The 23,972-nt window shown below is 32.9% G+C and overlaps 2 protein-coding genes across 3 annotated transcripts; both read left to right on the plus strand.

Annotated features, from left to right (window-relative positions):
• The first annotated feature begins 653 nt into the window (after positions 1–653).
• Positions 654–5,484, plus strand: LOC126690983 (IQ domain-containing protein IQM3-like). The gene is made up of 5 exons (XM_050386072.1): positions 654–766; positions 892–1,006; positions 3,885–3,950; positions 4,095–4,147; positions 5,340–5,484. The coding sequence occupies exons 1-5, from the start codon at positions 654–656 to the stop codon at positions 5,482–5,484; spliced, it is 492 nt and encodes a 163-aa protein (XP_050242029.1).
• A 12,062-nt stretch (positions 5,485–17,546) lies between these two features.
• LOC126692092 (uncharacterized) lies at positions 17,547–23,529 on the plus strand. Of its 2 annotated transcripts, none has more exons than XM_050387565.1 (6): positions 17,547–18,016; positions 19,800–20,000; positions 20,083–20,160; positions 21,539–21,604; positions 21,826–21,891; positions 21,972–23,529. In XM_050387565.1, the coding sequence occupies exons 1-6, from the start codon at positions 17,672–17,674 to the stop codon at positions 22,839–22,841; spliced, it is 1,626 nt and encodes a 541-aa protein (XP_050243522.1). In that variant the 5' UTR covers positions 17,547–17,671; the 3' UTR covers positions 22,842–23,529. The 2 variants fall into 2 exon arrangements, with proteins under 2 accessions (XP_050243522.1, XP_050243523.1); XM_050387566.1 differs by having other exon boundaries at positions 17,549–18,016; positions 19,803–20,000.
• Positions 23,530–23,972: the final 443 nt, after the last annotated feature.

Below are 23,972 nucleotides of genomic sequence, written 5' to 3' on the forward strand. Positions count from 1 at the left end.
TCCACTTTTATATAAAATAAGAGCATAATACATTGAATAATTTCAAGATAATGACTTTACATTTATATTCAATAATCAAATTGCATACAAAAACTTAATTCTTATCTCAAATAGAGAAATTGAAACCATGAAACAAATTTAGTTTGGATCTAAACTTATTTTACCAAATTAAAAGTATTAAAAAACAGGATACATTGTTCCTAACTGATCAAGTTTTGTAATTGTTCACCCTTAAATCTTATGTCATTAGAGATGTCTAATTTTTTTTTTCTTTTGCAAATTTTTTAATGTGACTGACACTGACTACATTTTTCTTCTTTTGTAAATTCAGATTCTAGCCCTTTTTAATTTTTTTTTCCTTAAGTATATATGTATCAATGATAAAGGCAGTTGAATATTTCTTTGTTCTTTACCATTTGAAGCTAAAAATTCCTCTTTGGTCACTCACAATCCACTGGGTCTTGCCGCGAAGGATACTAGTGAGAATGTGCTTTGGAAGTGGACCACGTGAAAACTAAGGAATAAATAAATTTATCTTATGTTTTCTCATACTATAAATTGACATGTTAGATTTCCCGCTAAAGCCACAACTGAACCAAAGTACTTAGCTCTCTCAACTCTCAAGTCAAAGTCTCAACTCTCAACGACACAAAATGGCCATTGATTCTCTGCCGGCTGCAACTCACGCAGCTGTGAAGTTGCAGAACATGTATAGGAGTTTTCGTGACCGGCGCAAGTTAGCTGACACCCTTATAGCCGAGCTCTGGTATTTCTCTCTCTCTCTCTCTCTATAGATATCATACGTTCTTGGAATATCTTTGCTTATTGTTTATCTTGCTATCTGGTTTTTTACATGAATGTTGGACTGAAAAAATGGTGTTGATTATGAAGGGGACATGCAATAGACTTTGCTATACTGAACATCAGTACGACTTTCTTCTTCGAGTGCTTGAATGAGAGGAGTTCCAATACTCGCTGGACTCGGATTGGCTTTAATGCTTCTATGGTTTGAATATCAATTCTTGGAAATCTTTCTTTTAATATTGTGCCTATTGTTTTGATTTTACTTTTTTTTTTTTTTGGTTAGGATTTGAAGAATGGAAAATTATAACTGTTTGTATATAGTATCTCCTTGATTCGAGGAAGATTTCGTTGCCCAAAGCCAATCCTAGAAAATAGTGAATGTGAGCTCTATTTATAAAAAATTCTTATATGAGACAGTCTCATACAATACTTACTCCTCATCTACTTATGGGTTTTCATCAATGGTAAAAGACGGTTTTTATCTTGAAAAGAAAAATAAGTCATATTTACTTTTGGGGTTTAATGAATTTTCTTGTGTTATTTTTAGGATTTGATTTTCTTAGGATTTTTTTTATTGTCTTTCCCCTCACCTCCCTTTTTGAGAAGTGGGGTAAAGTGTTCATGGGTCCATCAAGTCGCAGGCAGTCAGGCAGGTTTGAGTTGACACTCAACCCTCCACTCGATTCGAGAACATCGATGAGGTTAAAAAACTACACCTACCGCTAACCGATACCAATTAGGTTGTTGACCTAACATAACCTCTAAGTTCTCAGTTGAATATTGTGGTTATATTTTGATTTAAAATTTTTTGTATAGGATTTGAAGAACAAAAAATTTATAACCATTGTATCTTGTGACTCCCTCACAGCATGTGAGCTTTATTCACGTATGGGTTTGCCTATTGTGAACGGTAAGATACTACCTTTAGAAGTACAAAAGAGCAAATCATGGTTACTTTTCGGATTTAATAGATTTTCTTGAGTGATTGTTGAGATTTGATATCAACTTAAAAATGACAACTCAATAAACAATGAGAGAAAGGGAAAAGGTTGACCAAACATCATAGTCAATGGCAAGGAAGGGATGGCAAGAAGGGGAGAATGGATGCTTGATCTGGCCTCCCATGGATGTATCTCAATAGATTTTTGGCCTCCTTCGACCATAATCATGAGAAGTAATCCAATATTAACCAAACCATTGATTGAAATAGCCCAAAATAGAATGGATTGGCCCGATTTGGATGAGTGGATTGGTTGCTTGAGCAACCCTAATTGTCTTTACAAGTACATTTGGTTAAAACGAATGATATTTTAATTGAATAAGAAATAAGAGCCTTTTTCTCATATATATATATATATATATATATAACGTGCAGAGGGTATACTATTAAATAAGTTGGTTTTTATTAGATCTTTATTTGTTGTGAAGACAAATTTTTTTAAAGGAGACTAAGGAAACTTAAATATGAGAGATACTATTGTTAAAATACATATTTAGATGAGAGGGGTTGCTAAACATGTCATAAGCTAATTCAATCCATCTAGCTATGTGAAGTGGAGGAAGTGGTAGTGGAATATTATAAGGACTTGTTCACTACGAGTCAACCAACAGAGTTCTCAGAGATGATCCAAAAAAAAAAAGCTATGTGAAGTGGGGAAGGTTATTTGTAGAAAGTTTTGATTACATTTTCTTCCTTCAATTATGGTACAAATTAAATATCTCTCTAAAGTTTAAAATTTGGTAATATCCTCCTTCAATTGTTGCTAATAAACACTTTATATTGTTAGGAGTGTCAAATTTAACATAAGTGTTTTCCCAAAAAGGTATCTAATAGAAAAATAAATTTTTAGTTTGTTTTGAAATTCTACAGATGCAAAATACTTTTTGTCAATAGTTACGGAGGTCATTGTTCATACTTTTTTTTTTTTTTTTCCTTATCTAATATAGAATTCTACTTTAACATAAACTAAGTGTATATGTATGTGATTACCGCACACCCTTGGTGCGATGGTCACTTTACAAGTATAAATTCTTGTGGAGTGTAGGGGGTAAGAGCCGAAGTTTAAGTTTCCAGAAGAGAGTTTAAAACCACTGATATTGGATGTTTTGTAAAGTAAAAATGTAAAATAGATAAAATAGCTTTTTGTGGAGTCATATTGCTAAATTTATGACTCCACCAATATAGATGCTCTTAAAAACTTAAATCTTGACCATTCTTGTCTTTTCCTCCACCACAAGAACTTGTACTTGTAGAGTGATCATCATGCCAAGGTTTCGTATCGTTCATTGTTCACTTTTGAAGTTGGGGAAATATTGCAAGTTCACCGAATTTTTTTTTTTTTCCTTTTAACAATGAAAAGCCCAAAAAAATAAAAAAATAAAAAGAAGAAAAAAGAGAAAACCAAGGGGGCCTACCAATGTCATTAAGACTTAACAAGATCAACCTGTTCCAAAACAACGTTATAATGATAACATAACCTTTTTTGTCTTGTCTACGTAGTCATTTTTTCAATCATAACCACAACATTTTTTAGAAGTTTATCTTACTCCTCTTTTTTTCTTTTCATAATTCAAATAATAACTCATTACATGGAGGGAAGCTTTCATAAAGAAGCACTTTCTTTGAATTTATATTTAAAGTATAGGAAGTGATATATTTTGAAACAGTACCCTTCTTTGAATTTGAAGTAGACTTTTTCAGTCTTTCTTAATTATTATATAGGGTAGAGATGTCATAAAATTATCAGAAAATTATGTAAAAAACGATCAGTTGATGAAAATTTTAAAACTCATATATAGTACAGTTCATAATTGATTTCAAGATGTCTTAATTTAAAATGCGCATATTTTATTTTCAAACACAAACTGATTTAAAATGTGTTTAGATAGTTTTTTTTTTTTTTTTTTTTTTTTTTTAATTTTATTGTTATTTTATTTGGTTATAAACAACTTTTTAAAACTTCAATTTTTTTTTTTTAATTACAACTATACTTTTATCAACTTTCCACAAATAACAAATAATCGTCATGAGAAATCTAATTTAAGTTTTGCTAACACGGAAAATTTAACTTTTTGAGCAGGTAGGCAGAGGTTTCTCAGAGGATGACGAAGCACAAATATTGGCTTTCCAGCATTGGATTGAAGCAGTACTAGCTTCTTCTCCAAAACCTTTCTGCTTAATAATATATCTTGTTAATTTGATTTTTTTGCTAATTTTAACTGTATCCTATTTTTTATATTATCATTTTATGTCTTTAACTTTACTCTTCATTGTATTTTGAACCACATAGATTGATCCACGGCATCGTTATGGGAGTTGCTTACGTTTGTACTTCAACCAGTGGTATAGATCAAATGTTGGTCAGCCATTTTTTTATTGGTAAGCAAAAATTATGCTCAAAGGAACTTTTAGCACTACATATATAGAAAGGACTTGGTCTAGGTTTTAGATGAAAAAGGACTTAAAAAAAAAAATGAACTTTTAGCACCACATATATATAGGAAAAAGAAAGTTTGACTTTAGAACTTTGGATATTGCGGGTCCATTTGGTAAAACATTTTAAACACATATTTTCAATTTTTAAATAATATTATACGTATTTTCACATACTTTTTTACCCATACGTATTTCAAAAAAATACAAACAATATTATTCAAACTCTTCTACTAAACGGGGCCGACTTTGAGAGTACTTTGAAAAAAAAAAAAATTGTGGGCTAAGGATTTGGAAGCTTTTCTTCATCGAAAAATTTGAATCATAATATCATAAAAGTCTTAATACTTGGTCTAGGTTTTAGATCTGAAAAATGGACTTAAAAAATGAGTTTTTAAAACTTAAAAGTCTAAATACCATTCAATAATTTCAATTCCTACTAGCTAGAGTGATTGGTGATTTGATTCGAGTCCACCATTGATGTATTATACGTGAAGACAAAAAAATGATGTTTAGGACAGTTTGTGTATATCCTTTTTTTTTTTTTGGTAAGTGGAACTGTTGAACTTTAGCTGGTAGGAATTGAATGGTAGTTCAACATTATTAATGGTTGCAACTTGCTTTATTAGGAAAGTGGAGTTAAATCAAATCACATAGGATCTTCATATATATGACAAATAATATGGGCCTCATGAATTTCTTGAGAAATATTAACATTTGGATGATCTGCTTGAGAAATATTAGTCAGGAGAGTTAAGACTTTCTTTACGTTTGTTACTTTGAATAGAATCTGTTCCTTCAGATGTTTTACATTTCCCTGTTTCTGATTTTTCAAATTCTTAATATAAACAACATGGTCCTTTTTCTCAAAAAGAAAAGAAAAGAAAAGAAAAGGATCATCCGCTTGATATTATCATAAATTACTATTTATTCCAAAAAATTAATAGACAATAATAAATTTAAATATTTAACCATAATTTTAACAGACATATTTAACAGGTAATAGACAATTGTTATGCTCAATCAAGTTTTGGAGTAATTATTCTAGTAAGGATTGAGGTTAGTTTTTGTTGCTTGAAGTTTGTTTACATTTACAATGCAGGTTGGATCATGGAGCTGGTAAAGAGATTGACCTCACAGAATGCCCAAGAAAAATGCTTAAAAAACAATGCGTTAAGTATCTTGGACCGGTATGTGCTTCCATAAATCAAATTCAGAACATTTATTGGACTGACATTGAGTATTAACTGTTATGCATATTGTTGCATTATAAATGAAATTGCAAATTAAGACCTTTATTTTTCTGGTGAATATGTTATTTTTTGAAATTAATTAGATAGAGAGAAACCAATACGAATATGTGGTTGCTGAGGGGAAAATTGTTCACAATCAAAGTAGACATGAGCTTCATACAATTGAAGGATCGGAAGGGCCCAAGACAAAGTGGATATTTGTTATGAGTCCCTCAGGGAGACTCTATATCGGTAAGGTAAGACAGACTAAACAAGCCGAAACTTATTTGGATTTTTTTTTTTTTTTTTTGGGACAAGTTTTTCATATTTCCATGCTTCTATAATTGTCTTTTACAACTAATTAAGACACTGTTAATACCTTGCAGAAAGAGAAAGGAAAGTTCCATCATTCAAGCTTCTTGGCTGGAGGAGCTACAATAGCTGCTGGAAGCCTAGAGGCAGAACATGGATTTGTTAAGGTACAGTTTTATAAGGGGATTGTTACACGGGAAAAGTTGTTGGGCTGGGCTTGGCCACTAGCAATTATGTTGTTGATCTGGTTTGTAATGTACTGTAAAACTTGTTACAGACACCATTTTGCACACTCGTGAGTTGAAGACGTACACGATTTCAATTCAAATAATGTATTTGTGCTTTTTTTGTGGCGTCTAATTATCGATTGCTCTAACATTGTCAGCTCATCTCTAGAAATAGTGGACATTACCAGCCCGGAGATGACAGCCTTGAGCGCTTTTTATCATTTCTAAGAGAACATGGGGTAAACCTTGTCGGAGTTCAGGTAACTATTTCCTTTCACCCAATAATTATTTCATGTATGACTTATCAAATATACGCTTTTACTGGCTTATTGGGTTCAAAATATAAATTAGATAAAAATATAGTTGTATTTAGAAAAGCAAAACTTTAAAAAGTTAAACATAAGCCCTAGCAATCAAGTCATATTCGCACGTGGACCTTATCTTTTTTGTTTGCATTATTTGTTTGTTATCTGTAAGGATTGTGCATCAATCCCATCAATCCAATCAAACTGACCCAGCTCTGATATCTCGGATTGGTGTTAAATTGTTGGTTGGGTTGGTATTTTATTTTGAGTCTTGGATGATGGGTTATGTTGGTTTTAGTTTAATAATTTTTTTAACCCGTTTGACCCAATCCAACCCAACCCTACCTAACGCATATAAATAAGTTTACTTTATATTCTTTATTTTCATTTTTTAGTTTGATTTATTTTGGTATATTAAGAATTAATTTTGATAAATTTGAAAATTTGCAATATAATCTAGGTATATTATGTGAGTTGTAGTACTTTATTTTAAAAAGTAATTAAATACTTAAAGAAAATCCAACTTTTTACGAGGAATAGAACATGTAAGCACAACCCATTGACCCTCAAACCCGACTTTTTTTTTGCTTAAATGTCATCTCTTGTAATTGCCTGACGGTATGGTTTGCGCATTGCTTGTTTGCAGATAGGAAAGGCGAATGAAGATTCTGATTAAGGAAGATTATGGCCATTAATGGAAATGGAAATGCTGTTAATGTTTTGACAATGTCAAAATTAAACTCCCTTACCTAAAATTGCTGCCCAAATAATAATAAAAATGTGCTTTATAGCCAAAGATCTTGCTCTACTTCTCCTCCTGAATCATCTTGATCCTGTTTATTTGTTCCTGATCGTACTAGTTAGGTTCTGCTTGTGTATTGTGTACTGCGAAGATATCAAGTAATTATAATAACAGGGTGACAATGATGATAATAAGCAAATTTGGCTACCAGTCTTTTTAAGTAACACCATATTCACATTAACCAATACAACAGCTGTGAAAAAAAAAATACAAAAAGTTTTGTCTCGAAATTTACTGATAAATAAAAGAGAAAGAATCATCCATTTCGTCATTCTTGAACACTTGCTGTGAAAAAAAAAAAAAAAATTGAATATAGGAAACATACACTTTTTCACCAAAAAGAAGATAAAACAAAGGGGAAAAATAAAAGAAATAAATTACTGATTATCAAAGATGATGGTAACCCTTGTTCTAAAACTTTGTGTTGACTTATTATTATATTTGTCAGTCCTTAATAGTTGAATAAGAGATCTGTAGTTCGATCCTTGCTTATACCAAAAACCAATTGATGTCTTAACTTAATGATAAAGAGTCCAATACTCAGAAGCGAACAACATAAGTTAAAACTCTATAATAATAAAAAAAGTATACTTGCCATCTATATTTATTGCTCATGGGTCACAATTACAAAGGTTTTTTTTTCTTCCACCTGCATGCCAAAGGCCAACAAGGAAATAATAAATTTTTTTTTTTTTTTTCATAAGAAATTCGTAACTTTCGTTAAGAAGAAGATAAAAACAATACATCTTGAGCCAAAAAAGACTCAATCATATTAGAATTTTCCTCTATCTAAGTTACATAATAAAAAACAGCCTTGGCTAGAACTCGACATAGAAATGACACCCAAAATTGGTGTGTGGTTCTATCTAAGGCCTGCAAGCACCTGTAATAGAAATTACATTGAAAGCACATCAAAAACATATTATTATCATCTAAGAAACATTGATACAGACATTAAATGAGATACAACATCAAGAAAATTCTATATACATAGACAATTAATTATTAATTTTATGTTTATTTAAATCTTTCAAAATAAATAACTATTATAAAAATTGTTAAAAGCATATATATATATATATATATATATCTAAAAATCAAGTTGAGTTTTTTACATAAGAGAAAATCATATATTTTTTTCTCGGATATATATATATTAAGGACACATTACATATAAAAATGTTTTCAACATTTCTGTATCTGATATGTACATTTAGTATGTATGCGTTAGAAATTTTAGGATGCATGTGTGCATTTCTTAGTGTAGATGTTAATTTGTTAGTAATTTAGTACACATGACTAGAAGTCTAGAATCAAACTTTGAAAGGAAATAAGTTACTATAGCATATAATGTCTGATCTAATTTCAAATGGAATGAAGCCTATTACCTAATCTAACATTCTTGGGGTGGACCTCATGAAAAAAGTTGCTACAAGAATTACATGAGCAGATTATGCAAAAGGCTATTATCTACAATTAATAAGGAAATGAACCTGCATTTTACCTAGAGCTACTTCCTTTCAGGTGGTATACAAAACCATTTAGCTGGCTAAAATCCACATATTGTTGAACCCTGCAATAGTGCAATTAGATCATAAACTCATAATACAAAACCTACACAAAATGAAAGATTTAAATGGAAACAGCATAACATAGCATCTAAAGCTGAAGGATTACAAATATTTGTTCAATTCCATTATGCTCCTTTCCGCGTCATTACAGAATGTAGTCAACATTTCCGTGACAATTTTGGGACTGTTTGCATCTTGCAAAGCTTAAATATAGATATATAGTACTATAGTTAATTTGGGCTCTAATGTTTATGTGCTTGTTCATGAACACATTATTATGTTTGAATTTGGCTTGTTTAATAATCGAGCCTAAGGTTCGGTTTGAGCTTGGCTTGTTTACTAAACAAGCGAACATAAACAAGCTTTTTTCTTGAGACGAGCTCAATTTGTTCATAAACAGTTTGATTCATTTATAGCCCTACTTGAATATGAGCAAAAAAATTAGTCCAACATACCTTGCAAATAATTTGTTTGAGACAACTGCTCTAATAGCTTGACTAATATTTTTTGCAACCATCTTCCCCAAATTACTACACCAAAAGACCAAGTTCAAGAAGAAAACACACTAAAGAAAAGGAAGTCATTTTGTCATTTTTCTTTCATAACTATTTTTTTTGTTGCTTTAAAATAATAAATATTATTGTCAAGAGTTAATAACACTTCATATTCTCTTCATAGAAAAAGCTAATTACCGATCAATGTTCACTCTTGACTATAGCAATAATTACGTACTTTAAGCCTTTACTCTCTACTATTAGGTTTTCGTCAAGTCTAATTCTTTAAAGAGTAAAAAATTTCAAAAAGAAACATGTATAACTAGGGGTGTTCACGGAGCGGTGCAGTATGGTTTTGGGTCATTTTTAGTACCGCACTTTGCGGTGTGGTTTATCTAAAACTATAATTGCACCGTACTTTGTTTTTGTGGTCACATATGCGGTGTGATGCGGTTTAGAGTTTAGCCAAAACCATAACCACACCGCACCTCATTTTTGCGGTCACATGTGTGATACAATATATAAGATGCGATTTGAAGTTGGTATATTTTTCAAATTTTGGGTTTTTCCTACTCGGCCCAAAACTAATTTTTCCCTTTTTTTTGGGCTAAGTTTTAAATTATTGAGCTAGTTTTTCTTTATTTTGGGTTGGCTTTTCTAGTTAACACTTGCTAGGGTTATTAAACTTTTTTTTTTTTGAAAACTAGGGTTATTAAACTATTAATAATATATTTAATATTAAAAATAAATAAATATATTAATATATAGAGAGGGTGCGGTGCGGTTTGTGCGGTTTTCGTATTATAAAACCACAAATTGCATTGCACCATGCGGTGTGGTGCGGTGCGGTGCGGTGCACTATTACTTACGGTGCAGTATGGTTATGCCATTTTGCTGGCGGTTTTGGTGCGGTTTATGCGGTTTGGTGAACACCCCTATGTATAACAAAAATTTGAATGTTTTCGTTAAAATTTGATTTGATATATATATATATATATATATATATTTTTTTTTTTTTTTTTTTTTTTTGAGAATCAAAATTTGATTTGAAACTTGGATGTTACAAATTGCACCATAATTAAAGGTGAGAAAATACAATTTTCCTAAAATTAAAATTTAAACCTAATAAAAGTAGTATGCTACATGTTTTAAGAACAAAAATTGTCGACTCAACAATCAATCAAAACGAAAAAGTGGGTTTCAATAAGTTTAACCTGTGATGTCTCTTATCACCGCACACCTTTGGTGCAATGGTTACTCCACAAGTATAAATACTTGTGGGATGTAGAGGGTAAGGGCTGACGTTCAAATCTCTAAGAGGGAACTTCACACACATATACACTAAGATTAGGATAGAGTAGAATTTCGATCTTGTATTAAAAAAAAAAAAAAAAAAAAAGAACCTTGTGATGTCTCTCGCCATTGAATAAATGAATATAGGCTTAAATTATTTTTACACTAAAAATCAATTGATGCCTATTGTTTAGACCTAATAATAAAAGACATTATTACGGAGTGATGCAAATCTCATAATAGCTATTTAAAAAAATCAAAAATCAAAAATTATTATTATTATAAAAAAAACAAAGTAAGATTTAGCCATACCCAATAAAAAAAAAAAAAAAAAAAAAGGATAGAATACTAAGAATATGCAATTACCTCGTCAAACATGTATTAGACCAAGCCCTTGCACTGTGCTTCAAGCCCAGGTAAGTCAATGTTATCTCGGATTAGACCAAGTCCCTGCGCTTGCTTGAAGCCCAGGTGAGTCCATGTTATCTCAAGGAGACTAGTCTGAAAATTGGATGGAAAGGTAGAGCTCGTTGTTGAGGAGAAACACGTTGAAGCTGAAAAGGCTTTTTAAATTGTGAATGAATAATTTCTCAATTAGACTAAGTTTTTTTTAGAAGATCAATTAAACAAGTAGGTGTAAAATATCACAAAGAAATTTGTTTACTCTAAAGAACAGGAGTTACATTCGTTCACTGCCATGTAGGGCGAAGCTAGGAATTTTTGTTTGGGGGAGCCAAGTTGCGACACTAATATATTTATCAAGACAACCCTTATATACATATATATATATATATATATATATATACACACACGTTTTTTTATTATATATACACACATATATATACACACTTTTTTATTTGATAAGTTATATATATACACTCACTCAACCAAAAAAAAAAAAAAAAAAACTTAGTATTTTTAATCAAAGTTATGTTTGATAACGATCTTTATAAAATAAAATTCATTTTTTCTATTTTCATAGTGAAATTCTTAAAAAGTTTTGTAAGGACACGATTATTTAATGGCCCAAGAATGACGTTGGGCTCGTACATAAAAGATCCCTTACAATATGATTTGTAGAGAATGGGCTTAAAAGGCTTGCCTTTGATCGCTGGGCAACGGTCCGGTCCTGATTTTAGGGGGGCTCATGTAGAAGGGAGTTCGGCCTGAACATCAAAGCCATACAATGATGTAGCCTGAAGGGTTGGACTCCTCGAACTAAGTCCGAGGAGCATTAAGTTCTTCCCATTCTTCTCCTCTTTTTCCGTCCCCTCTTCTCTTGGCTTTCGTTTTCTTTTATACTCGTATTCCTTCCTCTCTTTAGGGTCCACGTGTAAACTTTACCTTCTGGGAAGAGGACTTGTCCTATCAGCCCATACCTCCAGTGGTTGGGAGTAGACGTAAATGTTGAATAGCATGGTCAAGAATAGGGGCCTGTCAGGTACAGAGTTCTCTACTACAGTATTGACAGTCTTTTCACTTATCTTATCCCTGCATTAAACTCATCTTTAACAATAGGTCTCCTCAGATCAGGCCCTGGGCCCTGATATAGAGCGGGCCTGGGCCATGAATTTTCTGGCCCCACAAGTTTTTTTTTTTTTTTTTTGAGAAACAAATTCTTAAAAAGTTTCATTTTAAATACAAATTATCAAATTTTATACTAAAGTAAAAAATCTATCAATTAAACTGATGAAAATTTCAAAAACTTGCAACTAAAGACATTAAAATAAGTTAGGCTCCAAACATATTTAAAGTTATCTTACTCTAACTTATTATGTGTCAACTAAAGACACATTTCATGTGTAGTTTTAGTGACAAGATTTTTTTAATGAGTCGATGACTTGTTAATCGCCACATAATGGGTTAAAAAAGATAAATTCAAACATGTTTGATGCCAAACTTTATCAAATATTTAACAGATGTAAGAGTACATTTTACAATAAAAAATAAAATTACAAAAAATAAAATTATATCTCTATAACTATCAGACCAATTATTTTTTTTAAGAGTATTATTGGACTAATTCAAATATTTGGGAGGGCCAACTCTTTTTTTTTATAGACTAAATTTTGAAAATATTAAAATAATTATATATATAATTTTAAAAAATTCAAAATTTTGGGGGGGCCAACCTTCAACACAATTCCGCCCCTGCTGCCATGTGACTAAGTATTCTCAAATTTCAATTCATGTTGCAATAAAATTACGCAATCCCGTTTGATATGTGTGTTTAAATAACAATTTTCAGTTTTTTTGAAATATATATGGGTGAAAAAACGTGTGGAAATACGTGTAATGTTGTTTAAAAACTGAAAACATATATTTGAATTCACGTACCAAACATGTGTTTTAACTGATGCTAACTTTTCGCCCGCATTCGCCCTGTTTATATTAAAAAATTAAAAACTATTATTATTATTATTATTAAATATGAAATATATGTGCTTTAGCTTTCAAATTTTGAATTTATGATTTTTTTGGTGTTTTGTTTTTTTTAAGAAATTTATATTTATATGTCTCAAGAAATAAATTGTTTATATTTTTTAAATGTTGTATTGTTATGCTTGAATTAATTTTGTGTTTTTTAATACTTGAATTGTTGTATTGTTATGCTTTGAAAATGTTTTGTAATATAAGAACTTGTTTTTAGATGTTTTATGAGTTTTAATTTAATAAATGATATAATCAAATTTGAATAAATTATGCATAAACAAAATTGAGCGTGAAGTGGGGGTAGGGTACTTGTGGGTACTCACTAGAACAAGGCAGGGAAGAAACCCACCCTAAAGCGGAAGTGGGGTGGGGTAGGGCATAGGAAACCTGTTCCATACCTATCTCAGGGGAGAATGCAAAAGAATCCTCCACCATCCTCCGTTTCCCTCTTACCCTTGTTTAGAATGAAATTGATGTTAATTTTATGGTGGATATGTATGGTGTGTCAGTTTGTTAGGGAATATGTTGGGTTTTTAATAACGAAAAAAAAAAAAAAAAATCTATGCTATAATTCCTATAAATGTATTAAATAATTTGGACGTGAAGAGGAAAATCCTAAAAATAAATAAGTAAAAGGTAAGATAAGATGTATCTCAAATTGTAATAGTCAAATAAATGTGGATAATTATGGGTAGATAATTAGAGAAATTGACATTTAATTTGTGCAATGTGGAATCATGTGTTCAAATCAAATCATCTTAGATATGGACACATGTTAGTTCGTAGAATAAGTTAACACAACACATAGCAAAGCCTATAGTTAGCAAAGCTGAAGAAATTTAACTTTCGGTTGATTTCATAATATTTTGTCACTAAACTTTATGTTCTCACAATTTTACACATGAATGTTTTAATATACATATATATATATATATATATATATAAATTGGACTTAAATTCTATTTAAGAATAATGCTAGAGATACAAACTATTTTACAAACTGCTGATGTGGTGAGTGATTATTGGTAAATGAAAAAGTGATATTAATGGTAGACCTAAATGAAAACCAATAAAAGGTTGGCCACATCAACATTTTGTAAAAATTTTGTAAAATAGTTTGTACCTGTAACATTACTCTTCTATTCAATATTTAAACCCTCAATTAAATGATAGAATAGATAGTTCAATATACAAATAAAATCACAATAAATATATATTAATTAATAATTATCATAATTATATATTGTAGGGGCGGTTTTTGGGGCCCAGGTCTAGCAAGTAAGTGGTTCTGGCCCAAATGACCCTAGCCAATGAATTTGTAGAGAGCGGGTTACAGAATTAGGGCTGGACGAAGTGAACGTTAATTAGTTGAATGCCATGCAACGGTCTGAACGTGAGAATATGTCATTTATGTCCACAGGATACCAGTCCGAGGAGACGTATGAGTGCACCTCTTGCTCTGATTAAAGACTACAGAATTCTCTAATCTCTCTCTCTCTCTTTTTTCCCTCTAAATTCTCCGATCCCTTCTTTGTGGGGATTTCCTTTTCTTATATTGCCTCCTTAAATTGATAAGAGTCTTACACTTGTTAACCATCTGGACTTTCACTTGAGTGCCTGTCTCATCGGACATCCTCCTTCTCCTTCTGTGAGTTGCATTGGTCAATGTAACACTGTTCGCCTGTCTTCTCCATATTAATGCGGCTGAAAAAGTAGCTTCCTTGCATTTAATGCGGCAGTTGTGGTTTCTCCCTGGGCGTCTTACATTTTCCTCTTTTTTTTTGCTGTGTGAGGCTCATCCTACTACCCACGTTTGTTTGGGATGGTTCTTCACTATGGAGGGGGCGTACATTGGGCCCGTATTTGTGTGTCCGAGGAGACATTCATCCTCGGACGTCTTTTTAAATAAGCTGGGCTCAAAAGGATTGGGCCGGAAGTCTTTGGTTCCCCCTTTCTCCTTTTGGTCATGGTTGGACTCCGTGCGGGACCCAAGGCCCACTGTTGACTTTGAGAATTTTACCCCTATATATATATTTATTAATTCCATATAAAAACACAATTATAATAAACACATTTTTAATAAATATCGTAATGATCAAATTTCATATCCAAATACAGTGTCTATTAATGATTATCATTAATATCAAGTTTCATATTTATAAACAAAACTTTCCTTAAAAAAATAATAATGAAAGAGATAAAATCATATTTTGTTGCATGTGGGCCTGTGCAAGAACCAACCCAAATTGCCTGACTTGCTCCGTTTCACACTACCCTGCATGAATATGAATTTTATTTTCAAGCAGGTTAGGTAGGTTAAATTATTAAAGTGGAAGGTCGGGTTATGTGGTAGATGAGTTTTTGTTTTTTTGTTTTTTTTTTTTAAAACCAAGTCCCGACCCAACCCGCACCCCTGTGCACGAGCACACACATACACATATATTCACTTGTTAGTTTATAGCTCATGAAATTTAAGTTTTTTTTTTCCTTAATTAATTTCATATTTACCCATGTTAAATTGTTAATATGAAAAAGTGATACTTTTCCAACGTATTTGTAAGTTTAAAATCATTTTTTTAAAGTTTAGTACACAACACAACTAAAACTAACAATTGTCATTTCAACTGACCCATCATTTTTGTAGTTTGGTGGTAATTTGGTATTTTTCCATCTCGCCAATTACAAATTTGTTAAAAAAAAATCTCCCTCACACACCCTCAATTGCATGGTCGGCCAGTTGCATATGTACTAAGAAGAACGGTAATATGTGTTTAGGTTTAGTTGTGAGTTTTAGTTAGTTCAATTAGTAAAACTTCTGATGGTTCCATAAAAATCTATGGTTCAATCCTCCTTTACACTAAAAATCGATTAGTATCTTAGTTTGATGATAAATAGTTATTATCAGGAGCGGACGCTGAAACAATCTCTCAAAAAAGAAAGTTTAGTTTTTTTTTTCTAGTTGGGCTAATTATTAAAAGTAAACCCAACTTAAGTCCCCAGTTTTCAGCCCAGGACCTTCATAACCCATTACATTAAAATTTGCAAGGACTCATCTTCTTCCTGGGCCAGCCCAATGTGCATCCGAATTTATTGCATGGTAACAAAATTCGTAGATTGATTTGAGTTGACGGCCAAAATGGCCCATTAGCATGTTTTTTTGAACTATTTAGCAACAGAGCACTGTTTCGAAACTATATAGCAATATACCACTTTTTCTGGTACTCGAGCTCACCAAGCTCGAGTACCATGTTTTTTCATGGTCAAACATCTTCTCAAAAAAAAAAACGCCGCTATAGGGCCCGAAAACGTCACTATAGGACTTAAAAACGCCACTATAGGGCCCCTTGAACCTGTTATGGGGACTTATAAAAAAAATTTTGCAGGAAAACGCCGCTATAGGGCTCGAAAACGTCACTATAGGGCCCCTTAACCTGGTATGGGGGCTTAAAAACGCCGCTATAGAGCCCGAAAACGTCACTATAGGGCTTAAAAACGCCACTATAGGGCTCCTTGAATATGGGGCGACAGTGGATTAAAAAAACATGGTACTCGAGCTCACCAAGCTCGAGTACCAGAAAAAGTGATATATTGTTATATAGTTCCGAAACAGTGCTCTGTTGCTAAATAGTTCAAAAAAACATGCTAATGGGCCATTTTGGCCTGAGTTGACTGTACAAAGAAAAAGGCAGTCAAAAATGGTGGCACAGTTGCGAGCCAGTTGGAACTAGGGACCAAGTGGGCATAGCTGTAAGTCTGTAAGACTGTAACCACTTGTACACTTTTTCACAACTGTGGTTCACTACCAAACACAACAGGTCCCTGACCCTTTAATTAAAAGTGGTTGCTTGTTTATCATTTTATTAAAAAAAAATTTATGTTTAAAATTACAGCTGTGATTCACTACCAAACACAACAGGTCTCTAGTCCTTCGATAGATATAATTATTTGTTCACTATTTTATTAAAAGATTTTTATTTGTTTAAAATTATTGTGTCAGTAATTAATTATTGTTTAAAATTTTTTTTAACTCAACAATTTTAAACAAGTAAAAATCTTTTAATAAAATTGTAAATTACATCACTTATCCACCATGAAAACCTTAAAATTTCTCATTTGATCATGTTAAAAAAAAAAAAATAAATCTATAAATCCTAAAAGAGAAAAGATTTTTTTACCTGAAAAAAAAGATAGCAGTAATAATTTCAAGTATTTTCTGGTCCTCCAAGTTCCACGTATCCACTGACACCCTTAAAACCCGGCAAAATTTTATTGAACAACAACGCACGCAATGAACAAAACACACGTGTACATTAAAGAAAGGAACCGCGTGTCTCTTAAGAACACAACACACCGACCGACTCTCTCTCCCCCCCCACCCTCACTCCACTGATTGTCATTTTTGTCCCAAAACCCACAAAAGACTACGTGTTAAGAACCGCACGTGCTTGCTTCGCCTACGTGGGCAAAATCGAAAACGTGGCGTTCACAGATACATGGGTGCGAGTAAGCAAAAATGTCCGAATAGTGAACTGGCACGACACTTGGCATCCCGACACAATCTGTGGGCTTTAGCCTAGCTTAACCAGTCCACTCCCAATACACACAAAAAACAACATTAAAACAATAAAAACTTTATTAAAACGCAAAAACGAAAAAAACACACGCACACACTCTCTCTCTATACTATACCTATAGCCGAAGTAAAATACTCTCTACCTTGTACTTTTTGTTTTTGTGTTTTTTTTTTTTTTTTTTTCTTTGTTTCATGGCTATGGGTTCTGCTTCTGGTTGTGTTTGGAGGAGCCCTTTGTCTTTCTCGTGTTCTAGTGCTTCTTCTACGACGTCGTCTTCGTCCAACGATGACGTGGCGGATCGGATGGTGAAGATTGAGCTTGAGGCGGCGGAGGCTTTAGCTGATTTGGCGCATTTGGCGGTGAGTCTAGAGAGTAGTGGCGGTACTGGCTGTGACTCACCTGGTGAATGGGGAAGCAAAGGAAAACGAGCCAAGAAGCGAGTCAAGAGCGAGTCTCCCCCGGCTGACTCGGCGTTGAATAACTCGAACCCACCGCTAGCACTGGACTCGGTTCCTACCTCTTCGGATCTCGCTGAGGTTACTTTCTTACACTTGTCTACCACAACTACCAACTCTCATTTCGTTTTTCCTCGTTACTGCTTTTGTTTTTGTGTTTTCTTTTTTGGTTTATTACTATAATTGTTGAATTTTATGTTTCTGAACTTTATTAAAGTGAAAACAGTGTTGGTCCAAAATTAGCAAATTTATTGAACAGTTATTTGATTCTTAATTCAGAAATAGTAATGCCTCAGATTTATATTTGTATTTGTGTTTGATTCAACAATATCATGTATAATTCTAGAATATGCAATTCTATGCTTGTATTGTGAACATACACACATAAGGGTTATCATAATTCAAGGATTAATGTATGGTTGCTTCTTCTCTCAATTAAACTCTGCAGCTTAAGAGTTAAGAATAGTGCCCTTATTTTAGTGTACTATTATACGTACTCTTTAAGTTTTTACCAGGGCCTGTTCGATACAATTTGATGCCTAAGGTGATAATTTTAAGTGAACTTTTTCTTATATCGAATAATTAAAGAAATAATATTTTTAACTTCCTATATTATTATTTTTTATTTAAAATTTATTTTTCTACTAATCAAATCAAATTAATACTACAAATTCTCACATCAATTGTATACAAAGCATAAGCTATATGTGGGTTTTAGTTAACTCAACCAGTAAAGTCTCTGATGTTTGAATAAGAGATCTAGGGTTCAATCCTTGCTTACATGAAAAACCAATTAGTGTTATGGTTTGATGATAAAGAGCTATCATTGAAAGCGGACACCATAGGTTGAAATTCTCTTAAGAAAAAAGCATAAGCTATATAAAGAATAAAATAAAATTACTTACCTTAAATATGAATTTTGCTAATAAGTTTAGGGGTAAAAGGAAAAAAAGAGTGGGCTTGATGGTGACTAGTTCTCAAGAGATACTAGAATGAAAGAGGAAAAAAAAGGTTTTATTTAATTTTTTAGTTAGACACTAACACTTTTTCAAGGAAAAAAAGAAGAAGATAGGAAATGTATTTTATTTTAAGCCAGCTAAATATAAAAGAAAGATATTATGACTAGAATTATGGGGCCTTTGTACACTTGGGGGATTAAGGTGATTGCCTAAATGACCTATATGGTAGAGGTGGCCCTGGATGGTCTTACCCTCTCTTTAGGTTGGGAGGGCTTATTTTCATTGGTTTATTGGTCTTAAAAAATACACAGGGCAAAAGTACAGCTGTATCTAGAAAAAGTAAAGTTTTAAAAAGTTGTATAGAAGCTAAAATAAGTTGGCAAAAAGCTTTGCCAAAAGAGCCGAGACGTGGAGATTTTGAGAATGTAATAGAATAATACATCTTTAATGTGACAAACAGCTGAAAAAGGAATGGAATTGAAACTGTGGTGATTTCGAGTTTGAATTTCTCTGTAATGGACGTAAAGAGACAACACACCTTCAATGGACCAAATTGCATGTAACATATAGAGGCGTTTTAGATCAAATCCAATAGATATCAGAGCTGAAAAGACATGCAAACTTAGTATTTAAGATTTCTTCTGAAAATTTGCAGAATACTGAGCTTATGATGTGGAATATAGAATGTGGAAGCAGTCCTGTGTGTTGAGTGCATCAATCAAAAGATTCAAAACACAACTTTCAATTTCTCCTTCACTTCTCACTTTGTTATATCATTTAGGTTCCTAAATTAATATGTCTATATTTGGTTAGCCAACCTAGTGACATCTGGATTGAAGCAACTATGGCCCTGTCACCAAGTCGCACTATTTTGTGCAGGACTTGAGAAATATTTTTGTTTATAGCAGGATCAAACAGTAGCAAGTCTGCAGCAATGTGAAAAGATATGCACTAGTGTATTTAAAGAACCAGAAAAAGAGGAGCAGGACCCAAGCAAGACAGATTCAAAGGATGAGCAGGATTCAGAATTGCCTAAACCAACTCCCAACCGTACGATGAGTTATGCATCATTTGGTTTCCGTAAATCAAGACGAAATTTAACTGAGGTACTGAAAAGTTTTCAAATATCAAATTCTGCAATTCTGTTATGTTACTGACTGCTCGTCTAATTGAACCTTTCCTGTTTAGGCTGAAAAGGAAGAACGGAGAATTCGTAGGGTATTAGCAAACAGAGAATCAGCCAGGCAGACCATTCGCCGTAGGCAGGTAAGCATTTAGTCATAGAGAATACTGACCTTTCTGGCTACCAGCCTCATCCTTATTATAAGTCAAGAACACTCCGTTCAGTATTGCTGCTTGCAAGTGACCAAATAGTACTAGGGGCATTGAGAAACATTTGGTAATGGGAAAATTTGTTATAATTATACTCCTAGCAGACCCTCTTGCTGGGCATTCACTTATTGAACACGTCTGTTTGATGTTTTCTTTTTGCATTAAGTCTTACGCTTTTTTTACGTATGTAACATGGACACATGTATGGGATACCTTCTCCTTTCCGTGGGGTGAAAACTTAAAAAAAAAAGAAAAAGAAAAGAAGCAGAAAGCATTTATTGTGATGTAGAAGCATTTATTGAGATGTAGAAGTTCCATGAGAATTCTTCCTAATCTGTCTCACAATTTGCTTGGATTTTTCTGTTGAGCCTAAAGTAACTAGAAGTCTGAAAAGATAATTAAATTTTTTGATGATTTAGCTGTTATTCTGCATCTTAAATCTTGGGATTAGACGAATCTGATGCCTAGATATGCACCTGCATCAAATATGCTCACTCTAGCCAATATAAAAATGGGCTTTCTTAAGTTTTTCTTTTTAGCAACATATGTATCATTGATCTGTCCTGGAATAACTTTTTTTTTTTTGATAAGTAATAAGTTTTATTGATATCAAAAAGGAACACCCTAGAACACAGGGAGTGTACAATAAAAATTTCTTGTTATAATGTCAATAAAAATTTATGGCCTCTCTAATTTTGTCAGCCACAAAGATAAGTACATGATTTTGATGTCTTCTTGAGTGCTTAAAGTAGGAAGCAAGAAATAGTTTTCTTTGTTGTCAAGTCAAACATGCTAGCCATAATGTAGAAGTATAACGTGTCACCACCATTGATATATAAAATATTATCAATTGATTTTTTTTATTTGTCTCCATTTTACTTATCAAGATAATTTATCTATGATTCTAAAAAAAATAATTATCTATAAATGAAATATAGTGTTTGTTCCACAACAAGAGGAAATAAATTATTTGCCTTTCTTAGCATAAGTTTTTTAGTAATATATGTGAAGGCACTACAAAGTGTCCATTTTGGTTTTTTCCACTTAAATAAGCATTGTCTGTGGAGATAGCTAAATGAATCACTAGTCTTGAGAACTACATATTACAGATTCTGATGCATTCACAACATTTATTTTATTTTTAAAATTATTTTACTTTGATCACCAATAATGAGTTCTTTCATTTCTATAGTGCATGATATGGATCCTCTACATTATGCTATCATGTTATGATGTTTATGAGGATCATTTTTCTTTTTTTGAAATAATTAGTTATGAGGATCATCTTCTTCTTTTTTCCCCTGGTGTCCAGGCTCTTTGTGAGGAGTTGGCCAGAAAAGCTGCTGACCTACAATGGGAGAATGAAAATTTGAAGCGGGTAGGGAATAGTACCCCTAAATTATCAATAATCTTCTTATAAAACTTCCTTTTACTCTCTCCCTCACTCTCTCTCTCATGGACAATGGCATGTGGCATGGAAGTAATATAAAAAGTATTTTTGTAGTATGTATATTAGTTCTCATCTTTTTTTTTTCCTTGAACTTTCTTAAACTACGTCCCATTAATTTGTTCACATTTTGTGACATTTCTAATGAGAAGGAAAAGGAGCTGGCTTTGAAAAAGTATCAGTCCTTGGAGACCACAAATAAACTCTTAAAGGAGCAAGTAAGTTACAGTTAATTTATTAGATATGTTTGACTTTGGAAGAATTACCACATATTTTGACATGCTTCCTGATTTTGCAGATGGTAAAGGCAATAAAGGTTGAGGTTGAGGAAACTCCACCTGAGCATAAGTCAGTTGATGTTGCAACCTCTACGTCTTCATCTACAAATTGCCCTTTGTTCTTGTTTGACCGTCCTCCACTTATGCCTGTTTTCTGGCCTTCCATCATTCCATCTCAAAATCCTGTTCCATCATTACATGGGAGACAAAGTGCTACTGTCATTCCGTCAAACATTGACATGCCAGGAGGTACTTGCAGGCCTGATATTTCTCTAGAACAAGATAACCACATAGATCTCAATGGGCCTAGAACCCCGTTTTATGTATTGCCATATCCTTGGTTCTTCCCTCTTCCTGATCATGGGAATGGACTCCAACCTCATCCCTCCATTGGCATGGAAAATAAACAGGAAGAAACTTCTCATAATAACCAATATAGTGCTAGTTCATCTTCAAATACTGTAGTTCATGTAGAGAACCACCATTGCTCTCTGCCCATTAAAGTAAAGACAGAAGCTACTGCTTCAACAGAAGCCAGACCTACTAATGACCTAAACAAGACCCCAGTTGGGTGCCCTTCAGATGGAGGTGGTCAGCATACAGTAGTCCACTCTAATGAGATGCTCTTTACACCTGCACCACAAGATTGTGTACAACCTGCATCTACTGTAAACCACGAGAACAGGCTCCAATCAGATTACACTTTGAGTGAAAAACCTTCAAAATCTTGTCATATTGTTACTGCTTTGCCAGAAAAGAATCAAGAATTAGCCATTTACTCAAATAAGAAGCTAACGGATGCGGTTGCTGCAGCAGAAGCGAGAAAGAGGAGGAAGGAACTGACAAAGCTTAAGAATCTCAATGGCCGTCAATGTCGAATGCATTGTTGAGTTTTATAGCCAAGATTTGGCTGACGAGTTCAAAAGAAAAGCTTTTTGTCCCCTAGTTTTTTGTGTGGGTTTAATGCTTAGTTCTTAACAAATCCTTGGAAATTTTGCCAAGCTCAGAATGCTTAATCATAACCATAAAAGGCCCTTGAAGGAACAGAGGCAGGCAGGCTTGTAATCTGATGTACACTGCTCAAGGTTAAAAACTTTTTCTTATTCTTCTAGGTTAGGTTAACATGACAAATCTTCAAGGAAGGGATAAGAGTGATTCTTCAAGAGAAAGTATTATTTCCGAGTGGTTTATCCTAGGAAATTTTGTTGAGTAAATGAGTACTGAGTTGATGGAACAATTCTTCAGGGCTTTAAGTTAGAAAAGGGCAGCAAACGAGAATCACAGGGTGCTGACGTATTGTAACCATACATCATGAGTCATGACTTGTACTTTTGCAGCAAGAGAAGAGTTCATCAGTGAGGTTTAGCTAATGGTATTGAACTGCTTATTTTGGTTTATTTATACTCTTTGAAGAGTCGGTTGACCCCAAAATTTCGAGACTAAGACTGTTGTTGTAATCTTTACTGTTTCCGGAGTCACTGTTGTATCTGCAGGATTCTTAGTTGTATTGCTTAACAAGTAGGCACTATCTTTAAATATATCATTTGACCTTATATTCAATGCTTTTTCTTGGTTGTATTTGTGGCACCAACAGGGATGTAGGTCAAAGTTTGTTGATTTGAACTGCTTGGATAAAAATACGAGACTAATCCTTCTATACATGTAGCTTTGAGTTGTCTAAGCCTTCTATACTTATAGCCATGGTTGTCAAAATCGCGATCTAGATCGTAGGATCGTACGGTTTTATGATCTCACCTTATTAAAACATTTAGAATCGCACGAGGATCGTAAATATTATAGGATCATATGTAGAATCGTATAGGATCATAGGAGATCCTACCGATCCTACCAAAACGTAAAAATCAGTTTTTTTTTTTAGTTGTAATTTGTAATCTCAAGACTAAGACATTGTACTTCATAAATGTATCAACTAAGTGGTGGGACTTATATGGAGATGACTTTCTTGAATTGAAAATTTTTGCTATAAGAATATTGAGCTTAACATATAGCTCTTTAGGTTG

Source organism: Quercus robur, chromosome 7 (assembly GCF_932294415.1).
Source record: "Quercus robur chromosome 7, dhQueRobu3.1, whole genome shotgun sequence".
Taxonomy (NCBI): Eukaryota; Viridiplantae; Streptophyta; class Magnoliopsida; order Fagales; family Fagaceae; genus Quercus; species Quercus robur.